Consider the following 20,846-nt stretch of genomic DNA (forward strand, 5'->3'; position numbering starts at 1 on the left):
TCTGCCTTCTGAAGTGTGTGTTTTCCCTGGCGTGGAACGACCAACAGCGAGGGGTGCGTCATAAACAACTGAAGCGGAGGGAAGTGATGTTATTGGGTCAGGTCACAGCACTGGAGCAGAGGATGCTGTGACATAGTTTCTCTCATAAAGCCAGAATTCATGACTCATTTGGTGTTCACTATTCATGCCAAGCTTTCCTGAACTACGCATGACGGCAGCACATGGAGCATCATTCAGGCTCAAGCATAATCACACAGAGAATGTGTTTTCACGTCATGTTAAAGTCATTAGCTTTGGACAAACAAAGGAGGATAGGATCTTAGGCATCCTAAAAGAAATAGTCTGACATCTTGGGAAATATGCACATTCTTGCTGAGAATTATATGATAACATGAATCTGTTTTGCATGTCCATGAATTGAGCTACAGCCAGGAGGGGAATGGACTAATTAGCTTAGCTTATCATGAAGACAAGACGCAGGGGGAACCAGGTAGCCTTGCTCCCTCCAAAGTTAAAAAGATCTGCAGCTCACTAATTCACGTGTTTATCTTGTTATTCCAATTCATGCAAAAAGTGTGTTTTTGCAAGCATTGATGCCAAAACAGCACCAAATCCCAAATACAGTGGACAAGAACATGTATAAGCACATTTCCTAAAATGTAAACTATTCCTTTATTAATTGAAAGGATTTTAAACTATTTTGACTCTAACAATAATGTAGTCCCAAAACGACAAAAAAAAAGAAATGCAAGTTTAAATTAGTAGAAAAATTACTTTAATCTTAATTTATTATGGACAATAGAAAACAACTGCAAAAAAAGAGAAAAAAAAACAGCTTATCGTCTGTACATTGGCTTTGCTTCGTAACAAATGGAACATTATGCTCAAATTACATATTTTCAGCCAATCCATGTTGTGGCAGATCATCAGAAAATATATGCAATCTAACTACACTATTTACAGAAAGGACTACAGCAAAGAAAATATCGGTGCTGTGAGTCTAACCAAGATGACAACAACAGGAAAGGGCGATGTTGACACGTTCGATCAAAAACCTCATACAGCATTAAATCTGTTTTACACCAACATGTTTGGTTCACCACGTAGGACGCGGCTTTCTAACTAAAACAAACATGTAACAAATGACATTTCACTTCAAGATGAAATATATACATTATAAATATGTAAAAAAAAAAAAAAAGTGACAATTCTTTTGTAGTCCAGTGAAAAAAGGCTTGTTTTGTTGCTGTTCTTGAAGCCATGACAGCAATACAGTTGATCGCAGAGTACGTCCCTTTGAGCAGAGCAACTATAAGAAACAAGACACTCGTCTCTGGGGAGCTTTTTCTCTTTCTAACAGGGTCGGCATGAGAGAGACCTGCATCTCCAGACTGGAGAATTCTCTGGGATGCCTGTGTTTATTGAGCCGAACCTCTCCGGAGGTCATCATATTGATGACAATCAGACAGTAGCAAAACAGATAAAAGTCATTAAGCCAATCACAGGGAACCAGACTCCCCTTACTTCACTGCTAATTTGGATAAACAGCAGGGGACTGCTGCTTGGGTAAAAGCCCTGGATATACAGTGGAGTAAATCAACAATGTTTTAAATCTTTTTCTGACCAAATAACCATCATGACAGGGGGAAAATGTTTGACAAGGCTTTGCCGTTTGGCTGTAAAACTCAATCAGTGCTCGGTACACTTCACGGTGATCTTTGACTCTGGGAGTCATGTGGATCGCGGTCAGGGGAAGACGTTGTGCCAGTCTCCTGATGATTCAGGAACCACTTCCAGATCCAGATCGGGCGTTACCTCGACCTGAGGCACCGGCTCCTCTTGGCTCAGGGAGACCTCTTGGATCTGACCTGAAGAGAGAAAAGAGGAAGAAATGAGGAGCGAGAAGGGATTTGCATGACTCGCGTACCGCTTTTGCTGTTACTCCTTGATATGAGTAATAACAGCATGTTGTAACCCTGAAGAAAAGCACATTAGCACTTACAGAGCAGCACCAGCAGCTCTCATTCTGTAGTCAAGTTGCCAGTGGCTGTCATGCAAGTGAGACCATTAGTCATCAAGCAGTCTTCCCCTCCTCACTCCTCCGACATCTGCTGTAATATCTCACAGTCTCTCTGTTTGCTCTTCTGAAAACACGTCTATTACGCAAACTACATAATAGGACTTGACAGACACGTAATGTGCTCTTTGTGGGCTGTAAATATCAGCCATGTGTCACAGTGCATTCAGCTTAAAATAACTTGAGCACAAAGCAACAATAAGACACTTTGGCACAAGCTGAGAGATCCACACTGGCATCTACTGCTGCAGGCCATCCGCTGAATTGAATTTCACTGTCATTTAATTATCTCCCACTACTTTTGTTCTCTATATCTGAAACACTTCAGACACATATTCATTAAGGTGCGAGCGCGTGAGTGTGCGCCTTAAATCCTCCTCTAATTTTCACGAGCAAAATGAAAATCATCTTTTTGACGCGGACAAACAACTTGAACAGCCACACAAAAACAGACAAATGAAACAAAAAGGATTAATTGGGACTTTTTTAACCATTTTGACGTCGTGAACATGATTAGAAACTAATACTGGGAATTGAGATCCTAGTGTTTCCCACGCATTCTTGCAAAAATGTGGTTCAGTTTCTCAGGGATTTCTCAGGGATGCCCGTGGGATTCCTGGATTTTTTAGCATGCGTGTGCTTGTGTGCATTAGAGGGCAGGAGAAACTCACATGTACTGAAACAAAGACTCCTTCTGCAATTTCAAGCTAAAATGTCAGTTTACAGTTCAGCTGTTTGGAACAACATTTTTGTTTTTTGTTTAGATCGAGGCTCTTTCCTACTTTTCTAAATGGAAATCTTTGCATGGCCGCATCAGTAAGAAGCCAGACTTCCACGACAGACACACACGCGGGAGCTTTTCCAATCACATCTGCTGTCACATCTGGGAGCTTTAACTGGATGAAGCTGTGACACAGACAACTCAGCGATACCTACATTAAACCAACAAGACTATTTCAGAAGGTTCACGCTACCTAAAGAGAAAACAAGTGTGATACAACAAACAGTTATGTACAGAGCTGGTCATAATTTTATCAAAATATCATCTTCAAATATTTGAGGAACCACTATTGAATTGTATTTGAGAAAACTTGGAAAAAATTGACATGAAATGTACATGAAACCCCTTGTCAAAGAATAAGAAATGTACTTTAATTTATAATTTTGTATGGCTTAGTATGACAAATGTGCTCCTCTTCCGTATGCACTTGATTGTTAATTCAGTGAGATGAGCTGTGGTTTTTTTGTTGTGATTATAGTGTGTATAAGTGTGTGTGACTATATCTGTAATGAACCCCAGGATGAACAGCCAGAGCTTATTCTGGTGCTAATGAGGATCCTAACAAGGACGGAAATAAACAGTGAGGTCTGTGCTCTCCATGTGTCTGATCTCAAGTCCAAACACAAATGTACTGTGTGTGGATCCAGCTGGTTTGTGGCCACATCAGAATCTTACTAAAAAACCAAAAGACCTTTCCAGAAGTTTAACAGTTGTTTACACATTTCTGAAACACTATGCGGTCTGGTAACATGCATTCTGATTTCTGCTGGTCCTCCAGGGTGGAATGGTTTGAATAAAATTAAAAAAAACCCTGAAAAAGTTATTTCAGTGTGCTTTTACCTTGTAGAGTCTGAGCCATATGTCCAGAAGCCAGAATTTCAGAACAGCTTTTCTAAGTATCTGCACCGACCCAGCAGAGGGCCCTGAGTGGAAGCTTTTGTGGACTTATTTTCAAGTACAACTTCTCATGTCATCTTCAACAGGTGCAGTGTTTGAAGGAAATAAATAACAAGGTGTGTGCGTGTTGATTGCAGTCTTGGACGGTGCTAACCAAAGGGGAGCCTCAGCCTAAACCTGAACCAGGCTGTCAGGAAGAAGTAATGGCTTGACAGTCTCTGGTGACATCACAGAGAAAGCTGTGATGGTGCCTGTCATCATTGTTTTCATGTCTGTGAGATGTGTACGTGTACGTGTGTGTGTGTGTGTGTGTGCATATACTGGTGAGTGTGGGGGTGAGGCAAGGTGAGGGGGTGCGTGAGGCTCATTCTCAACAGACAATGAGGAGGGTCATCAATTGAAAAGCAACATACTCAAAATTTGAGAATGAGCTTCAGTTAAAATGTTCCACAGGAGGCCATCACTGCCTCTCAGCAGTCTGAAGTGCTCAGGGGGAACCTTTTAATGTGCAGTGCCTTGCACATTAGTGTCTATTATATAGGAGATGGGGACTGAGTATGAGAGACACAGACACACAAACACCACAAAATAGAAATGGGGACTTCATTACACAATGCTAATCGACTCTGATACTCTTGGAAATACATTTCCTGAGTGAAAGTGAACTAAGTTAAGAGGGAGAAAAAAAGAGATGATTACGGTCTTTCGTTGCCCTGCTGCACAAACAGCTGGCTGTGCCCCCGAGTGTTTGCGGTCGAGTTTGTGTGTGCGCTCGTGTGATACCAGTCAGCTGCTCACCATAGCCGTGGGATCTCTTCATGTGGTGCTTCATGTTGCTCTTCTGGGTGAACCTGATGCTGCACACCTCACACTTGAAGGGCTTCTTTCCAGTGTGTTTGACCATGTGGACCTGCAGAGCACTCTTCTGGTTGAAGGCCTTGTCGCACTGACTGCACTTGAAGGGCCGCTCGCCTGCGCCGCAACACAGACCCAAAGATTATTTGCAATTCGACGTTGTCCAGTTATGCTGGTGCTGTCAGATTATTTGCTATATACGCTGTTGAATTTCAGAATAATTAATTTGTGTCGATAAATGAAACCCGGTTAAGATTATTGAACAATATGCACAGTATTTGACAAAAAGACTTAAAGCAAACTGTTAAAGTAATCTCCCACATATTCACACACACACTGTACATACTGCACTTGGTGTTCATCTGTGTTAAATTATAATCTGCTGTTTAATATGTTCTATTCATGACTTTTTCAAACAGATTCTCGTGTCTGTATTACTCAAATGAACCAGCTTTTACTGTCTCATGATAAACAAGCAGATGACGTTGAAATCATCCCTGGCTTACATAACCGAACATGACAACACTCAAGGAGCTTACAATATAACAATATCAATAACAGAATAATGACAGAAAAGGCAGCGGGGAAAACAAACACCATTAGTCTCTCTTAAAGGTAAAACTGCAACGAACGTTGATTTCCATTATAGAATATAATATATAATCTACTGCTTATTAATTATTGTGATATTATTAATCACTTTGAGTAATAATGTCAGAAAATAAAAATGCCAACTTGTCCAGGGTCCAGGGTAATGTTTTAAACGTTTATGTTTAATCTGACCAACAGCCTAAAACCTAAATATATTCAATATATTTACATAGAAGACAAAAGAAAAAACATCAAATATTCAGTTGTTTGAAAGAACCAGTGAATTTATCGCATTGTTGCTTAAAAATGATTTATAGCAGATAATTATATTCTGTCAGCCAATCCATTCATTTACACGTTGTTTCAGCTCTACCTCCAAGCTGTTCACCATCTTATTCTATTTATCTCATTTCATAAGTGTGTATATATTCTATTCCAAAAACTGACACAACAAGGAAGTGAGGCGAACCAGCATGGAAAGGTCCATTCAGGATGTTTCTAAATGGTATTCAAATGAGTCTATTCAAATGGAGATAGGCGAAGAGAACTGTTCTTTCTGTACATTGAGGGCTGACAATCATGCCTTAGGATTTCACAGCGAGATGAGGCATTCAAGGCATTAAGTGTCTGTGTGAATGTACAAATAGAAATAGTCAGTCTGACAAGGAAACGCTGAGAGCTGCTAGATATCACATCATCTGTGCAGGATCCAGTTTTCACATTCTGGTTGTTTTTCAGTGTGTTGTAGAGGACTGCGCTGCGTCTCTCTCTTGATTTTGACAGACGACTTGTTTTTACTTGTCAACAATTACTTTATGTGAGAAAACATAGGAAGACATTTCCCTGAGTGAACAGAGGAACCATGAGGCATGTTATCTAGGCAAACATCTGTCACTGCCATCTTATTACATGCACCCTAAAGCTTCACAAACTACCGGTTCATTTATGTATTAGATACAATAAAGTCATGATTCATTATTTCATAATTACTTATTTATGTACTTAATATTAAACACTTTGGGGCTCAGCAGGTTGTGTTTTTTTGACGTGCACTCTGCAGACTTGTTTCCATAATCATCTTACCTGTGTGTGTTCGGTTGTGTCTCTCTAGCTGGCTGCGCTTGGCGAAGGCCTTCACGCAGGAGGAGCAGTTGAAGACTCTGGGTTTCTGGGAGCTGGGTGACGGGCCCGGCTGGTGCACTCGTTCGTGTTCCTGTAAACAGATCCGAAAAACAAATTTTACCCTTTAATCCAGTGCAGAGAGTCCCTCTACAGGAACGTGGCTACAACAGAGTTGTCTGTTGTTTAGCCCCAGGAGAAACTGTGTATACAAAAATTTATTATTTGAGCGCATTAATCAACAATAAAAAGAATTGTTTTGGACACATACATACAAACATACATATTCGACAGGAAGACATTTTATAATTCAAAAATACATTTGTTACCAATATACACAGATATCAATATATCTCTAACAAGCTAATATCAGACAATGATTTTGCTTAGCTTTAGCACTATGCTAACAGTTCTTTGCATAATAAAGAGCATTTAACAACAAACAAAAATGGTCTTGGAAAAATAAAAGGACTGTCTTGAAATCTGAAATATATCTATCAAATTCAAGCAGTGAGCTGGCAGTGGTTTGGCCTTTCTAGAGCCGAGCATTTGAAAGAAGGAAACTTCTAAAATAGGTGAATGCTCTATGGATAATCACCCTTCTTAAGAGATTTCTCATCAGCACCCTCAAAGGTTGTACAGTAAACAAGCTGGGCCTTGGTTTTATATACCGATGAAACCAATAAGAACCTTACTTCATGGTACTGTGGCAAAATTAAAATTCATGAGGGATTGAAAGAGCAGTGATATGCACGCAGAATACTGATGATGATGATGCTGAATCTGAGGCACTGAGCCAAATACTGGACAACACAAAGCAGACAGGCACACAGGGAAGAGAATGGGAACAGATGCATATTAAGATTGTTGATAGGGAAAGGGGCAAAAATGCCTATGCTGTGCCTGCATCACATTTATAAGGAGATAAGAAGGTCTAGAGGGTGGTTGTAGTTGGAGTCATTATGGAGGCAGTGTTTATCAAAAGATAAGATATTCCTTTATTAGTCCCACGATTGGGAAATTTACCTTGTAGAGTCTGAAGCACCTTGGGTAAGTTTGGGAAAAACATTAGAACTTCGATGGAAGGAAAAAAAACAAAAAAACTTTCAAACACACAACCAAAATGAATAACAGTTTCCATAACCCAGAGATGTGTATGTCAGGGTACTCACTTTATGCTAAGCTAAGCTTAACGGCTGCTGTAGCTTCATATGTAGCTAAGAGTAAGAGGGTATCTATCATCTCATCTAACTCTTGGCAAGAAAGTAAATGCGAGTATTTCCAAAAATGATAATTCTAAGCGGCCAGGTAATTGCTTAAGTAGTGAAAGCTAGAGGTGATCTGATACTCTGTGCTGATACAGCAGTTAGAGTCTCCTCATGTCCCCTTACCCCTCAGGCATAGTCAGGAGATATGCCTGCAATTAATACTAAAACTTCACTATTACATAACGTTCTATGTTTCCAAATTAGAAAGGCTACGGCTTTTGGTTGTAGGTTATAATTAATTGGCAAAATTATTATTCACAGGCCAACAAAATGAAAAATAACAGCACTACCAATTTATCTCTCACAACTGGGCATTTTTGCAAAAATCTAAAATCCATATCTGAGTTCTCATTACAGACTAATGAGCACCCTGGGGACCTGGAGAGGACGAAGCTTGGTCAGTCTCACTGTGGCACTCTAACCTAATTGCAGTGCCATTACTCGTGTGTGAAGCAGTGCCATTGTATGAGAAACAATTATTGCTCAGCATATTGAGGCACATTTACTAAAGTAAAAGCCTGTGGCACAATGGCCTTTCCTTAGAAATATTGCATATAGTGGGGAAAGAGCCTGTGTTTAAAGTCATATCCTCCTTCTCTTCTTCCCTATTGATGTGAAAGCACCAGCATTTGCATGCTCGAGTGTCTCAATCACATGAAGAGGTTCGTCGGAGGAGAGAAGCACACACGCTCCTCTCCCCAAGTCAGCTGCAAAACACCTCTCAGTTTAAGCGTTTTGTTTGCTTGTTGAATGTGACAGTTTAAAAGAGTGTCTGAAATGGCACTTGATGAATTCCCCTTATTTTTGCTTCAAATAGTTAGAAACACTTTGTTAATGGAATAACTTTCCTCACTGGCTCATTTTATTGCCTGAAGTGGACTTGAACTGATGATTAAAGGTACAATTTAATGCTTTCATAAAGTTGTATTTGTCAGTTTCATTAATTCATATACAATGCTAAATTCTTGGCCACAGTGGATGGATATCAGCATCTTAAATATGAAGTGTTTTATCATGCGTGCCTCACCGTTTTTACATGAGGCCTTACCTTTAGATGCGTAGCTCGTTTAAACGCCTTGTTACAGAGACTGCATACGTGGCAGCGGTCCTTGCCGTGAGCTTGTCTACAGTGGCGTCGCAGTGTGTTGGCATTCTGGCACACCTGGTTACAGTAGTAACACTGGTTCCGATTATCACTCTCCGTCTGGCCGTCCTTCCCACCCTTATGGACATCTTCAGTAATCTGGAACACACAAAGACTCGTGAATAACATATTTAAAGCTCCTGTTCAGGCTCATACCTGTATACGAGTTCCTACAGCGTTAACGTTCAAAAATCAAATTTTTCTTTCTCATAACAGACGTGGCTGCTGCTGCTGCTGTTTTAGCCTCTGTCTGAATGCTCCACTTCAGAAAAGAACAATCTGCTGCTTTGTTCTCGCCTTCAACATCTTTGTGTTGCCAGAAGCTGGTGTTAGTGAGGAAAAAACAATAGCGGACAGCAAAGTGGATTTAGGAAGTTTTCAGTTCGTGAGGGAGGGATGGAGAAGGTCACATGTTCAACAGATCCTCTTATGACATCATAAAGGGAGCCGAAACTAAACAGAGCGTTTTCAAACACATTTACTGAAAGATGGAGCAGGAGAAACGGAGAGTGGATGGTCTTTTCTCATTGCATAGTGGTCTATAAGCACACACACTTATACAATTGATAATGAGTCTGGTTTTGTCTCAAAATAAGCGAAATGTCTTAAATTCTAAAATTTAGACAACTCATGGAGCATATTTCCATAAACATCCAATGTTTTTTTGATTGATAAATGTCTTTTCCTTTCATACAGCCCCTGCTTCCCATTCTTGTCAGTATAAAATGTGGTAATCAATTTTTTCTTTTCTCGACATAGGTAATCCATCACAGTGGATTATTCTGTTGCCATTTTAAGCATTTGCACAATTCAGTGATGAAAAACCTACTTCCACCTTTGTTTGACAGTTCCTCCCCTGGATATATTAAATAGCACACGACACATACAAGACAAACACACTCACATTGTATCCATTGTCAGACGCTCCGTTTGTGGGTTGGGAATGGTGGCTGACCAGTATGACCTGCTGGCCCGCGCTGGCTGGCTGTCCTGATAGACTGGAGTCACTCAGCACTGCAGGAAATGTCTGACCCTGAAGATCGAGAGATACTCCGGTCAGGAAGCTTATGCCAATTTTGGTAGACATACACGTTTAATAACACCACATGTGCGTTTGTGTTGATTGTGTTTGTTTTTTTACCTGTGCATTGAGGTTTAGAGTGACACCATCCAGCATACCCTGAGTATCTGCCAGTGTCAGTGTAACACTGCTATCGTTGGCCACGCCTCCTGGTGACATCACTAGGCTCTGGGACGCAGCCGTATGTGACAGGGTGGTGCTAGGTGGCAAGCTGGAGACTGACGGGTGAGAGATAGACTGATGTTAACTTTAAGATCCAGTTCCTCAACTGGTTTAGAGCATCATTGTTAACAACAGACAGAGCCGTGGTCTTATTGTGGCAAATGTGTTAGAACAAACTGTACAGCAACAACTAGAATACAAGTCATGGCAACTAAGTGTTGATGGAAATGGTTCTTTAGGACTAATGCTGGCGTTCTGCAGTTATAATCCACTGCCCTGTAATAGCTTTTGATTTTATTTATGCCAGTGGCAATTGACAACCTATACATAAGAGATTCACAGTAAACAATGCAGCATGACAGGCACAAGTTTTATTGATTTACATGTAATTCTACAGCCTTACTGTGTATTTGTTGCTCTCCTACAGCCACATTAGATCTGTAATAAGTTCCAAACAACGTCAACTCAACATTTTATCTACTGCTTCAAATTAAAAGCATTCAACTTGCAAAACATAGGGTGGGGCTTTTATTGTGACGCATCAGGACTTTTTGACGGACGAGCAGTCTCAAATAAATGGGGAGTAATGAAAGAATAAGGAGAGACGACAGTTTGATGAAAAGTTGCCGGGGCTAGGCTGCACACCTCTAACTTCTTGCCAAGATAAGGTATAAGGTATAGGGTAAAAGGCGGTGAATAAGACCAGCCGATACTTTATATTCATAAAAAGGGTCAATATGGGGCCTGTGCAGTTTATCAGTCAAAATAAAGGTTGAAGCGTATTTACATAAAAAGTGACAGAAATGCTTCAGTCTAATCAGTGAAAGCAGAGATGAAGCGGTGGGAATGGTTTTCCACTTGAGTTGAGAGAGGAGGGTAATGAAGAGAGAGATGAGACTGGAAATTTGATTTTGAAATTTGACAACCATGCCACTCAAGAGAACAATCATGCCATCTCTGACAAAACAAATCCTATTTTCTCACTTGACAGCGCACAAGCCCTTAACTTTCTTGTCACGGATTGATCCGTGAGGTCTGTTCCAACAAGAGACTGAGGTTATTCTCTTGATATTCACTGATGTTCCAAGTGTGCCTGGCACAATTACGTCCATGGTGCGGCCCCTTTCTATGTGAATGAGAAACAACTTTGTGTGGTCTTATTTTTTTAGCTTTTCCAAAGGCAAAAATACAACAGCATTTGTCTGCTCTATGGTAAACTGCAAACATTTTTACATGTCTGTGAGGCGTGTTGACCACGGCAAGCCTTATTCAACCATTAAAGGCGATCTGACTCCCATCATACACTTTCATGACTCCATAGTGGGGTCACACCTTAGGATGCCATTTCATGAAAAGGACCTTGATCTAGAGGCTGTTTGAGCCTCCCCATCAATGCTTTAGTTTCACCCTGGGATCTGTCACTGCTGTCGGATGCAAGGGGAGCTGCTTTTGAACCATTAAAGGAATATTTGAGCTAAAGTTACTCTCATTCGGTGGCATTCATGCTCCCTCTTGTGCTGGTGAGTGTGGGGGATTCACCTGTCATGTATCTGATAGACAGAGCAGGCTTTGTGTTCAGCCACATTTATGAAGAGAGAGCTCAGTCCTTCTGCAAATGTGACTTACTGTTTGACGTTTAAACCGGCAAGACATGAGACACAGGATCCACACTGTCATTCTTTATATGCTGGGACTGATTGCAATAGTTTACAGCTGTATAGACAATGCCCTCTTACTTCTGCATGTTCATACCATTCACTCTAAGTTGTTTCAATCAGTTCTTCTGTGGTGAATATTTTCTATTTTCCCAGCAGCCAGCATGGTATCTCCCACTTTGTTACGAGACTATTGAATTTTAGTGATGGCCCTGAGTCAAGTGGTTTTATGAGTGAGCGGAGTAGGTCACGAGCGATGGCAGGTCAAAGATGGCTTTTGGGTGCATTTATACATTTCAACTCCCAAAGCGAAGTTGTGCCAAACGTAGTTTACAGACAGAGGGCAGTTAGTTACCTTGTAAAAACAATTTCTGGCAGCCCTTTCGAAGCAATGTTTTGAAAGAGGGAGGCCAGCAAATGGTAATCACTTTGCTAATATACCCCAGGGGGGTAGCAGGATTCTCCAGGTAGAAGCAGGCACATTTCACTCCCTTTTAAATAAGGCAGTGAGATGTATTTGCTTACGGTCACAAATTGATTGTAAAGAAACAAGGAGCATACTTAAACAGTTTTTTTTTTTTTAAATAGTCACACTGGCTTCAGCCCCTTATGTAACCTTCTTTTTTTTTACCAAAGTTTATCACTAAAACGTCCCCTGCTAATTTAGATCTTGCTGTGGCATAATGACTTCAAGCGAATCACATCAAAGGATAGATCCCCAAAAATTGATTAAATTTTAGATGAGAAAACCAAAGTTAGAAAACTTACTCAAAAGTACCCCTGCAAGACATAAAGGCTACTTCAGGGACAGAACATGTTTTTAATATTCCGTGTAACTTTTCAGAGAGAAGTTAACCTACTAGTAGGGGTGCGCATTTAAAGCCAAGTTGCTATTTAAGAGTCGCTGTGAATTATTCAAAGATTATTCAAATCTCCTGCTCTCAACCAGCGTACTACCAGGTGCCGTTAAACACGAAGGAAAATATATTTTTAAAACAAGACGACAGTCCCCATCTCTACCTACTAGTTACAATTAAAAACAAATATCTATACAAGTCCTAACCTGTCATTCCAGTGTTGGCGGGGCTCTGAGGTAGGAGGTGGTCATTGGTGATGGTCAGGGTTGCGCTGGTGGGCTGGCTGGTGAGTGGTGATGCCAGCCTGATGCTGCCGTTTAGTTCGCCACTGTTAGCGTTGCTATGCTGGGGTAGCAGATCCTGACCTGCAAAAGTATGGAGAAAAGCAATTTTTAGTGCAGAATCCATGATATGTAGCTATATATTTCACATTCATTCAAATTTCAAGCTCTTGTTGTTTTTCTTTTAATAGGTTACAAAAGGATGCCAAATACTTTAGTCCATTTACGGAGGAAAAGTGTTCTGTGTTTCCCTGTGATGGTACCTTCACTTCTTCTCTACTACTCCTAGTTTAAGAAAGGCTAAAAGGCTGTATGTATATTATATTGCCTTTGTCAAAAGGATTTGAATCACAATCCAGTAAATATGTCAGAATGCTGAAGGAAGGAAAATCCAAGCAGTGCCCAGGGGAAATACTCTGACTGCTCCAGTCATGCAGGCAGGGAATGATCTATCTTGAAACATGGAGGGTCAGAAAAATGACACAGCCACAATTTACCTCTACACTGTAGGTATAACATATATCCCCAGTGATATACGATCAAAAAATTGGCTTGTGAGAAGGTGTATCGTTCATAACCTCTAACACTGAGGCTTTTAATCTTGATTTGTGTGGCAGCTTCAAAATGAAAGAATGGGCTGTGAGTTATTGTTTCGTCTGTTTGTTTTTCTCTCTGTCTGACGGAGGAAATCAATAAATGTGTTACAGTTCCTTGAGATTATTTTAATTTCATCTGTTTGTTTATTGATTGTTTCTGTACTTGAATAGTCAAGGCCAGTGTATACAATGTGTAGATATGTCTTTATATGGTTTTTTTGGTGACATGCATTGTGTAAAGTGGTTCATACCTGATATGGTGAGCGTGATCTCCTGAGGGTTTCCTGCTGCAGTGCTGGAACAAGAAGCTGAGGCAAGGGCTTGAGTCAGGCTGGAATTGTTGATGGTCAGCGTGATCTCTTGGCCACTGGTCCCTGAAGCTACCAGGCCAGAGCTGCCCATCACATGGCTTAGGTCCTGAGAACCTGCAGAATCCACGGGAAGGCATTGATCAGTTATTCAGCTCATATCAGAGAATAGCTGGCTGAGGTCGTCACACTCACCTGCAGCGTCCTGCTCAGAGAGGCCGGCCATTGAAACCTGAGCGGGTGTGATGGCGGAGGGCTGCAGGGCCAGGCTGGTCAGTGGGTGGATGACGACATTGGCGGACACAGAGGGGTCAGTGGTGGACATGAGCTGGCTGCCAGAGTGGGAGACGAGGCCAGTGTCAACGCTCAGGGGCTGTGAGAGGAGACCACCTTGTTGTAAGGTCTGCTGGAGGAGGGCATGGTCAATCTGGAGGAGAAAGTACTATGTTAGATGAAAGTGTACGGGTCGTGTCAAGGAGGAAAAGGAGAGCGAGTAGAAATGCATCAGGAAACAGCAGCAGCTTAAAGAATGATGGTTGCTTTTTGAAAAATGTCTGTGATTTGTGATGTAAAACACATCACAATAGACTGCAGCTACAGGAAAGAGGTTCATTAAACTGCAGTTGTTAAAATCATCCTAACAACATTGAACGAACAGCCAAATGTGTGTCTCATAGTTACACACAAAATCTTCTAATTTCTTTGTTGACAGGATGGTTTTGTATTAATAATTGTGTTATGAAACGTGCCAATAAATGCCCTTCATTAAGAACTGCTCTAAAAAAAAAACAACCACACATTCCAAAAACTATTTTGCACAAACTAATCTGTTTAAGTAATTGAGTGAAACGGTTCAGATGAAATGATATACAACCCTGGAATAATTATTGAGTCGACAGCTTTAGTTCTGCTCAAGTCAAGTTCTTCTGCTCAATTAAATGATGAACACAAAGACGAGATAAGATGAAACGTCTTGTGAAAATAGGCTACAGTCTGTGCATTATCAATGCTTTTTAATTGACTTAGAAGGGGATGACACACATGGGTAATAACAAAGTTCAGTAGGAGGTGTGTGTGACCTGTAGTGTGATGTTGTTGATGTTGCTGGTATCGATGCCAGAGATCTGGACATTGGGGCACACCAGGTTGGCAGGCGTTAACTGCAGGTGGATGCCATCCAGCGTGGTCAAACCATCTGGGAGGGACACTGTCAGGTCTCCTGCTGCTGCAGAACACACACACACACACACACACATTTGTATTTTTTACATACTGATGTCAATACTGAATTAATGTTGTGCTAATGTTAGAGCTTAACTAGAACATTTCTCATATGTTAGTATACTTTGGCATGCAGTACAACAATTTCACATCAGATACCAGAGTTCTCCCCATAAATTCCAAAACTAAGTATAGAACATGTTCAAATGACTGGGAATGAAATTAGCCACAAGATATGACGCTCCTATCTCTGTCTATGTGGGTGAATTACATTACACACTTCTAAAAAATGGCACCCTACAGAGGTCTGAGTTGAACCCCCAGTGTGCTCAGATCCTTTAAACACCCCAGGGGCAGACACACACAGAGTGCAGGAGGGAGGGGAGCCTCAAATCCCATTCTCTAATTCGTTCAGGTGCAAACCTCTCAAACCTTCAAGACCATGAGTCCAATCCCCAACATAAAGATATCAGCAGAATCACATCAATCTGCTGAACACGTTGATATAGATCTTATGCTAGTGGTGTTAAAAATGTCAACGTGACAGTGAATTAGAAATGTAAGGAGAGAAGAAAATAGGAGAGTTTTTCTGTTGTTAGTTTGTATGGGACTCTGTGGGCAGCTTGCTGGTACTTCCATCACTTGGAAGCTCATTGTGCCAAAAGTGGCAGACTTATTGATTGGCTGTGACTGGAACAAGTTATATTACATTTTGATGCTAAAATTATGCATGTAGACTGAATGTTGTTGGAGCAAAAGCAAGTTTAAGACACATTTGTAAGAAGAGTTTACAACACGTCTCCACTCCAGGGTGATGTGACTGCACTCTAACTCTCAATGAACGTATGACATGTAAATTGGGATTGCGTATGAATCGAGCTATATCAAAAAACACCCAATTAGCCAAAGGTCTCAGGATCCATTTAAACCTTTAATCATCCTTCTACGTCAAAGCATGGGGTTACAATGTGGTCTCAAAGTGGAATGGACCTGAGCACTCTTCACAATGATGTCCCATGCATTCTTATAAAAGAAATTTTGCGCATTCTTTAGCGATTTGTGTGAAAGACGTTGGGCTTATCTGTGAGGAAAGTCGTGGCAACTCAGTCCCGATCCATTCGCACAATTTGATGTATTTTTTGCGTATGTGCTGGCAACGTTGTGGGGGAGAAAAAACATATGGAAGAAGAAGCATGACAAACAATAGTGTGCCTGTGCTTGCTATAGTCGGGCACACTAATTAACCTCATAGGCTGCGCATGAGCACGAAGAACAGTTCTTCCAGCAGCAATATGTGATTACAATGCTAGAGCAAGAATATCCCTGAAGTAAGGGTACTGACTGAATATCTCATGAATAAGTACCACAAAGACACTGTGAGACAACAAAAGAAATCTGGCAATATATTCAGTCTTTTCCCAGATGATGAAAGGAGAGAAGTTTTGGAGAGAGGCTTTCTTGCAGTGAACTGTGCACTTCTGAGTGAGAGTGAGTGAAAGTGTAGAACTCTGGAGTGGAGAGCTTAAAGAAGAAAGTGATGACAGGATTTCATTTTTGGCCTCCTCCCCAACTGTCATGTTCCAGCTGTGTGGGTCAAGTAATTTCATGGCTGTAGATGCTAGCCAGAATGAATCAGTCAAAGTATTTCAATTAAATGAAGTGGAGTATTTTGGACAAAGTATGTGCATTTTGCAGCTTTCAAAAAATGCAGCTGCTCCATAACACTGTTACAAAGCATTTAGATGGCACGATAAACCCAGTGTAAAAAGAAAATGTATGATTTGTGTGTTAAATTAGGAACAGCACTGTTATTTCAATTTTGCGGATGACAAAGAGCAAATATTGAGCCCAAACTTAAGGAGAGGGAGCTGATCTGAACATAAAAGTATGTTCACACATACAACTTCTTCAGTAAATACTACTTTCCATCAAAAGGTTAGTAGTGAATAGGAAATATAATCTAGAATCCTCTTTCTCCTCTTTCTATATCAAGGCTTAGTATAATTTCCTTTAACAATTTTATACTTTTCCGGACTTATCAGGACATTTTAGCAATATTTCACACAGCACACACAGCAAAGCCTTCAGTGCTGTAGAAAGCTGCGTAAAAGCCTATACAAGAGGCTAAGGAGATATTCTGTCTTTGATACCCGGACGTTTTATCTGCCTCCAAAATGCAACTAGACTGAATACAAACATGATAAGTGAATGTTTGGAGCATCTTTGGAGGATTTTTGGTACCATGAAAAAGCATGTTTGTGTTGAAAACCACCAAATACTATCCTGTGACTGGGGAAAAGGGAGTACACAAGAGAGTGGCTTGTGGTGATAAAGCACCATCATCATCATCATCATCCTCCTCCTCCTCCTCCTCCTCCTTCCTGCAATGAATTTCATCTTGCTCTGAGCAACACTGTTGATGCTGTTACTGATTACCAACTGATGGACCGACACTACAAATGATGATCCCTTCAGCATTTCAGTTACACCCACAGACTTCTGTGCATTAATCATCAGCCTGACATTACGATCTGAGTGAGAAGTGCCAAAAGGCAATAAAATAGGTTCTTTGGTGGGTCATGTGTAACACCGCATACACCACACTCTGCGGCTAATAAAATTTAATGCCTCTGTTGTACTGTCTTGGGTCATTTCATCCTCTCAAAATGATGTCTACTGACCAAGGTACAGATGCAGTTAAATATGCAAATTTTCAACAAAGCTGCATGAGCAAAGTTTATGTATTATTCTCTGTTTGCATGTGTGTGTTTGTGAGTGTACGTGTCCATAATCCCTACCTGACATGGAAGCCGGAAGGATGGCCTGTCCCACCAGTCCTGGCTGCAGTAGATTCTGGTCAAACTGCCCTGTCAGGACTTGGTTGGTTGGGAGGTAAATACTGGGGTCAGAGTTGGCCGTTTGCAGCAGACCCACAGGCTGAAGAGCCTCTGAAGCTGCCGGCTGCTGCCCTTGGCCAGGGCCCACAGCCTGCCCACTTCCTGGGTCTTGACCCTGACTGGCCTGACTAGTGGATGAGGCAGACCTCTTGGATTTGTTTCTGTCGCTGCTTGGACGGAAGTGGCACTGGATGTGTGTCTTGCGGTGGCCCGAAGTTCTGAAGCGGAGTTCACAGAAGGGACATTTGAAGGGCTTGGAGCCAGTGTGGAGGCGCATGTGCACTTTTAAGCTGCCCTTTGTAGAAAAGGAGGTGTTGCACATGTGACAGCTGAACAGTTTCTGACCTGAAAAATAAGGAGAGTGTTTGGTGCTGTCAAGTAAAAACTTATGGCTCTATCACAACTCCAGGCTATACCAACTTTTTGTCTCTTTGTTGTTAAATTTCAGAAGTCATTTGTATTATCAATATTATTATCATCTTCTGTGTTATGGATCTGTTAAAAAAAAAAAGCAGTGATGTGCTGATTGTCCTGATTACAAGGAGACAGAGACTGCAATCAGTCAATAAGCTTTAACCACCATTATGAATGGCATTTATATGTGAACACATTCTGCTAAATTCCTGTTTAAGACATAGTTCATTCTGCAAGAAATTTAAGTAACTTAAACCTCAATTCAATAATAAAACTCCAACCTGTATGCGTCTTCACATGGCAGTCCAGGGTAGATTTCACTGTAAAACTCTTCCCACATTCATCACACTTGTAAGGTCTTTCTCCTGTATGGATCCGAATGTGCCTGGACATTGAAGCAGATCGACAAAAGCAAATTTGAAAGAGCATAAAGACAGATGACTATTAAATGATGACTCAAGTGAGTGCAAAATAAGCTTGTCTGTAAATCTTAAACAGAACAGAAATATACAGCTTTGACAGTGTTTACTGTTTATTACCCAAGAGCACACCTCCATCTAATGCCTTTAAGTCTCTTTGCTGTTGTTACATGAGCTACCACGAAATTGTGCTCTGACTCACAATGTGAAAATAATGAATACAGCTCACTGGTGAGTGAGTTGTTAAAGTCAAAGCTCAGTTCTAAAAACAACAGTTTTCACACTTGTTATTAACAGATAATCAGGGTTTGTCACCTCTTGCATCTATTTACTGACCTCTGTTAGTTTCGAACTGTTCTTCTTTAATTAGCAAGTCTGACACCTAACAGCCTAACAGTAAATTGCATGGGGAAATGGGACAACCCACTAACCCCTGATTTACTTTCAGTAACTGTGTTATATTTATATGGTCAATATTAAAATAAAATATACCGTGGATGCCTCGGCAAAGCCTAGAAATTGAGTCACTGCTAATTATGGTGAGTATTAGAGGCATGAAAAAGATTATAGTAATTGTCTGCATTTAAGGGAGATTATAGGATTTGGCTGCCTCTTTATATCAGTAAAAATTCCAGCCACACTGGTGTGGGGAGGAAGGCTCAATTCAAACAGCAGAAAAAGATGGCTACGTCTCTCCTCCCACTCTTTCTGTGTCTATGTCTTTGTAACACCACTTAGGAAAACCCTTCGGAAAGTCCACCTCTAGCATACCTAAAGGAGCACTTCTTCTCTCCTAATTGGGGCTGTTGTGACTACCAGTCATGCTAACTTTGCATCATCATCTCCGTTGCAGAGATTTGGGAAACACAATTTTCAGTGTGAACCACTTAAAACTTCCCAGCTTTAAATTTAGAATAAATCACTTCAAATACTTGCCTCAGACTCTAAAGTAAAGTAAACAAAGAAGCTAACGTTGGATTAGCTCATTCTCCTACTGGGATTTATTTACAGATCTTCTGCTTACTGTCTACTACTTCTTCAGCAAGCACACACGCTAAATCAACAGCATATAAACAAACAAGCAGACAGCTGATGTGTTTAGCTGACAAGATGCTGTTATAATTGTTGTGGTGACTGTTCAGATTGCTTTGGCATTTGCAAGGTTATCCTGACCCTTACGCAGAAAGGCCACAATTATGAGAATAAGACTGAAAAATGGTTGAAAAATACCTGAGCTACCCCCTGAGAGAACGTAAGGCAACATTTTTTACATATGAAGTGTATTTTTTGTTTTCACACTTTGCCTCACAAAGACCAAGACAAGCTGACAGGTTTCTCCTAACAGACAATCACTGATGTTTACCTGACGAGGTCGCTGGGCTTCTTGAAGCTCTTGGGGCAGTAACTGCAGCAGTTGGCAAACTTGGGTTCCGTCTCCAGTTCCACGGCCTTGTCTTTGATCTCGCTGATTCGATCCCTCTCAGCTGCCGACTGGGCGAGTATCCGCTCCGACACAGAGGCCTCCTCACCGGGATCCTTCGCCAGCTCCGCCGCCTGCTCCTCAGTGAAGGTGATGATTTCCAAACCCCTCCTCTTTGATGTCTTTTGGTCCCCTTCTTCATCCTCTTCCTCATCCTCTTCCTCAACGTCTTGACTATCCAGACCTATAACTGTGAGAATTTGGTTCTATTATCACTTTACTTCATGCTGGGCAGCTTAAACTGAGGCGAAAAACACTTGGAAATGTGGAAACAGTGTGAACACGTGCAAAGAAATATACACTTATCCTTATGAAGCCTCAGATTTTCTAAACGGTAATGCAGAAACAACTTCAAAACTTCTGTCCATTATTCAAAACATTTTTTGCATCCAAACGTTGTCTGGGCTTCCTTACTTTGATCCTCCACAGCATGCTCCTTCTTCATATGCTTTTTACACAGCAGGCTGGTCCTGAAGCTCTCGTCACACATGGAGCATTTGAAAGACTTGATGTGGATAATCATGTGGCGGTTCAGGCTGCCATTGGTGGTGAATGAGACGTCGCAGACATTACACTTGAAGGGCTTTACTCCTGTCAGTGAGATGACAGCGGCAGAGTTTCACATGCTGGCAGCAGGTTTCAGGAAGATGTGTTTCAACTTTCTAGTTTTACTAATGAAATTTTATATAAAAACAACTCACAAACACAAATTACAAAACTGGATAACTTTCGGTAACTTTCCC

At 41.1% G+C, this 20,846-nt stretch overlaps 1 protein-coding gene across 1 annotated transcript in view; it reads right to left on the reverse strand.

Annotated features, from left to right (window-relative positions):
* Nucleotides 1–799: 799 nt before the first annotated feature.
* The window catches only part of LOC139205257 (zinc finger protein 236-like), a 49,635-nt gene continuing 29,588 nt past the window's right edge, over nt 800–20,846 (reverse strand). Inside the window, exons 19-32 of the mRNA XM_070835421.1 lie at nt 20,518–20,694; nt 19,987–20,293; nt 18,486–18,589; nt 17,692–18,135; nt 14,752–14,897; nt 13,868–14,099; nt 13,616–13,789; nt 12,694–12,852; nt 9,874–10,031; nt 9,637–9,765; nt 8,637–8,831; nt 6,285–6,414; nt 4,554–4,727; nt 800–1,868 (exon numbers count right to left, since the gene is read on the reverse strand). Coding sequence (XP_070691522.1) covers nt 1,747–1,868; nt 4,554–4,727; nt 6,285–6,414; nt 8,637–8,831; nt 9,637–9,765; nt 9,874–10,031; nt 12,694–12,852; nt 13,616–13,789; nt 13,868–14,099; nt 14,752–14,897; nt 17,692–18,135; nt 18,486–18,589; nt 19,987–20,293; nt 20,518–20,694 — 2,651 coding nt within the window. The 3' untranslated portion in view covers nt 800–1,746. The remainder of the gene's footprint in view (nt 1,869–4,553; nt 4,728–6,284; nt 6,415–8,636; nt 8,832–9,636; nt 9,766–9,873; nt 10,032–12,693; nt 12,853–13,615; nt 13,790–13,867; nt 14,100–14,751; nt 14,898–17,691; nt 18,136–18,485; nt 18,590–19,986; nt 20,294–20,517; nt 20,695–20,846) is intronic.

This window comes from Pempheris klunzingeri, chromosome 8 (genome assembly GCF_042242105.1).
Source record: "Pempheris klunzingeri isolate RE-2024b chromosome 8, fPemKlu1.hap1, whole genome shotgun sequence".
NCBI classification, from domain to species: domain Eukaryota; kingdom Metazoa; phylum Chordata; class Actinopteri; order Acropomatiformes; family Pempheridae; genus Pempheris; species Pempheris klunzingeri.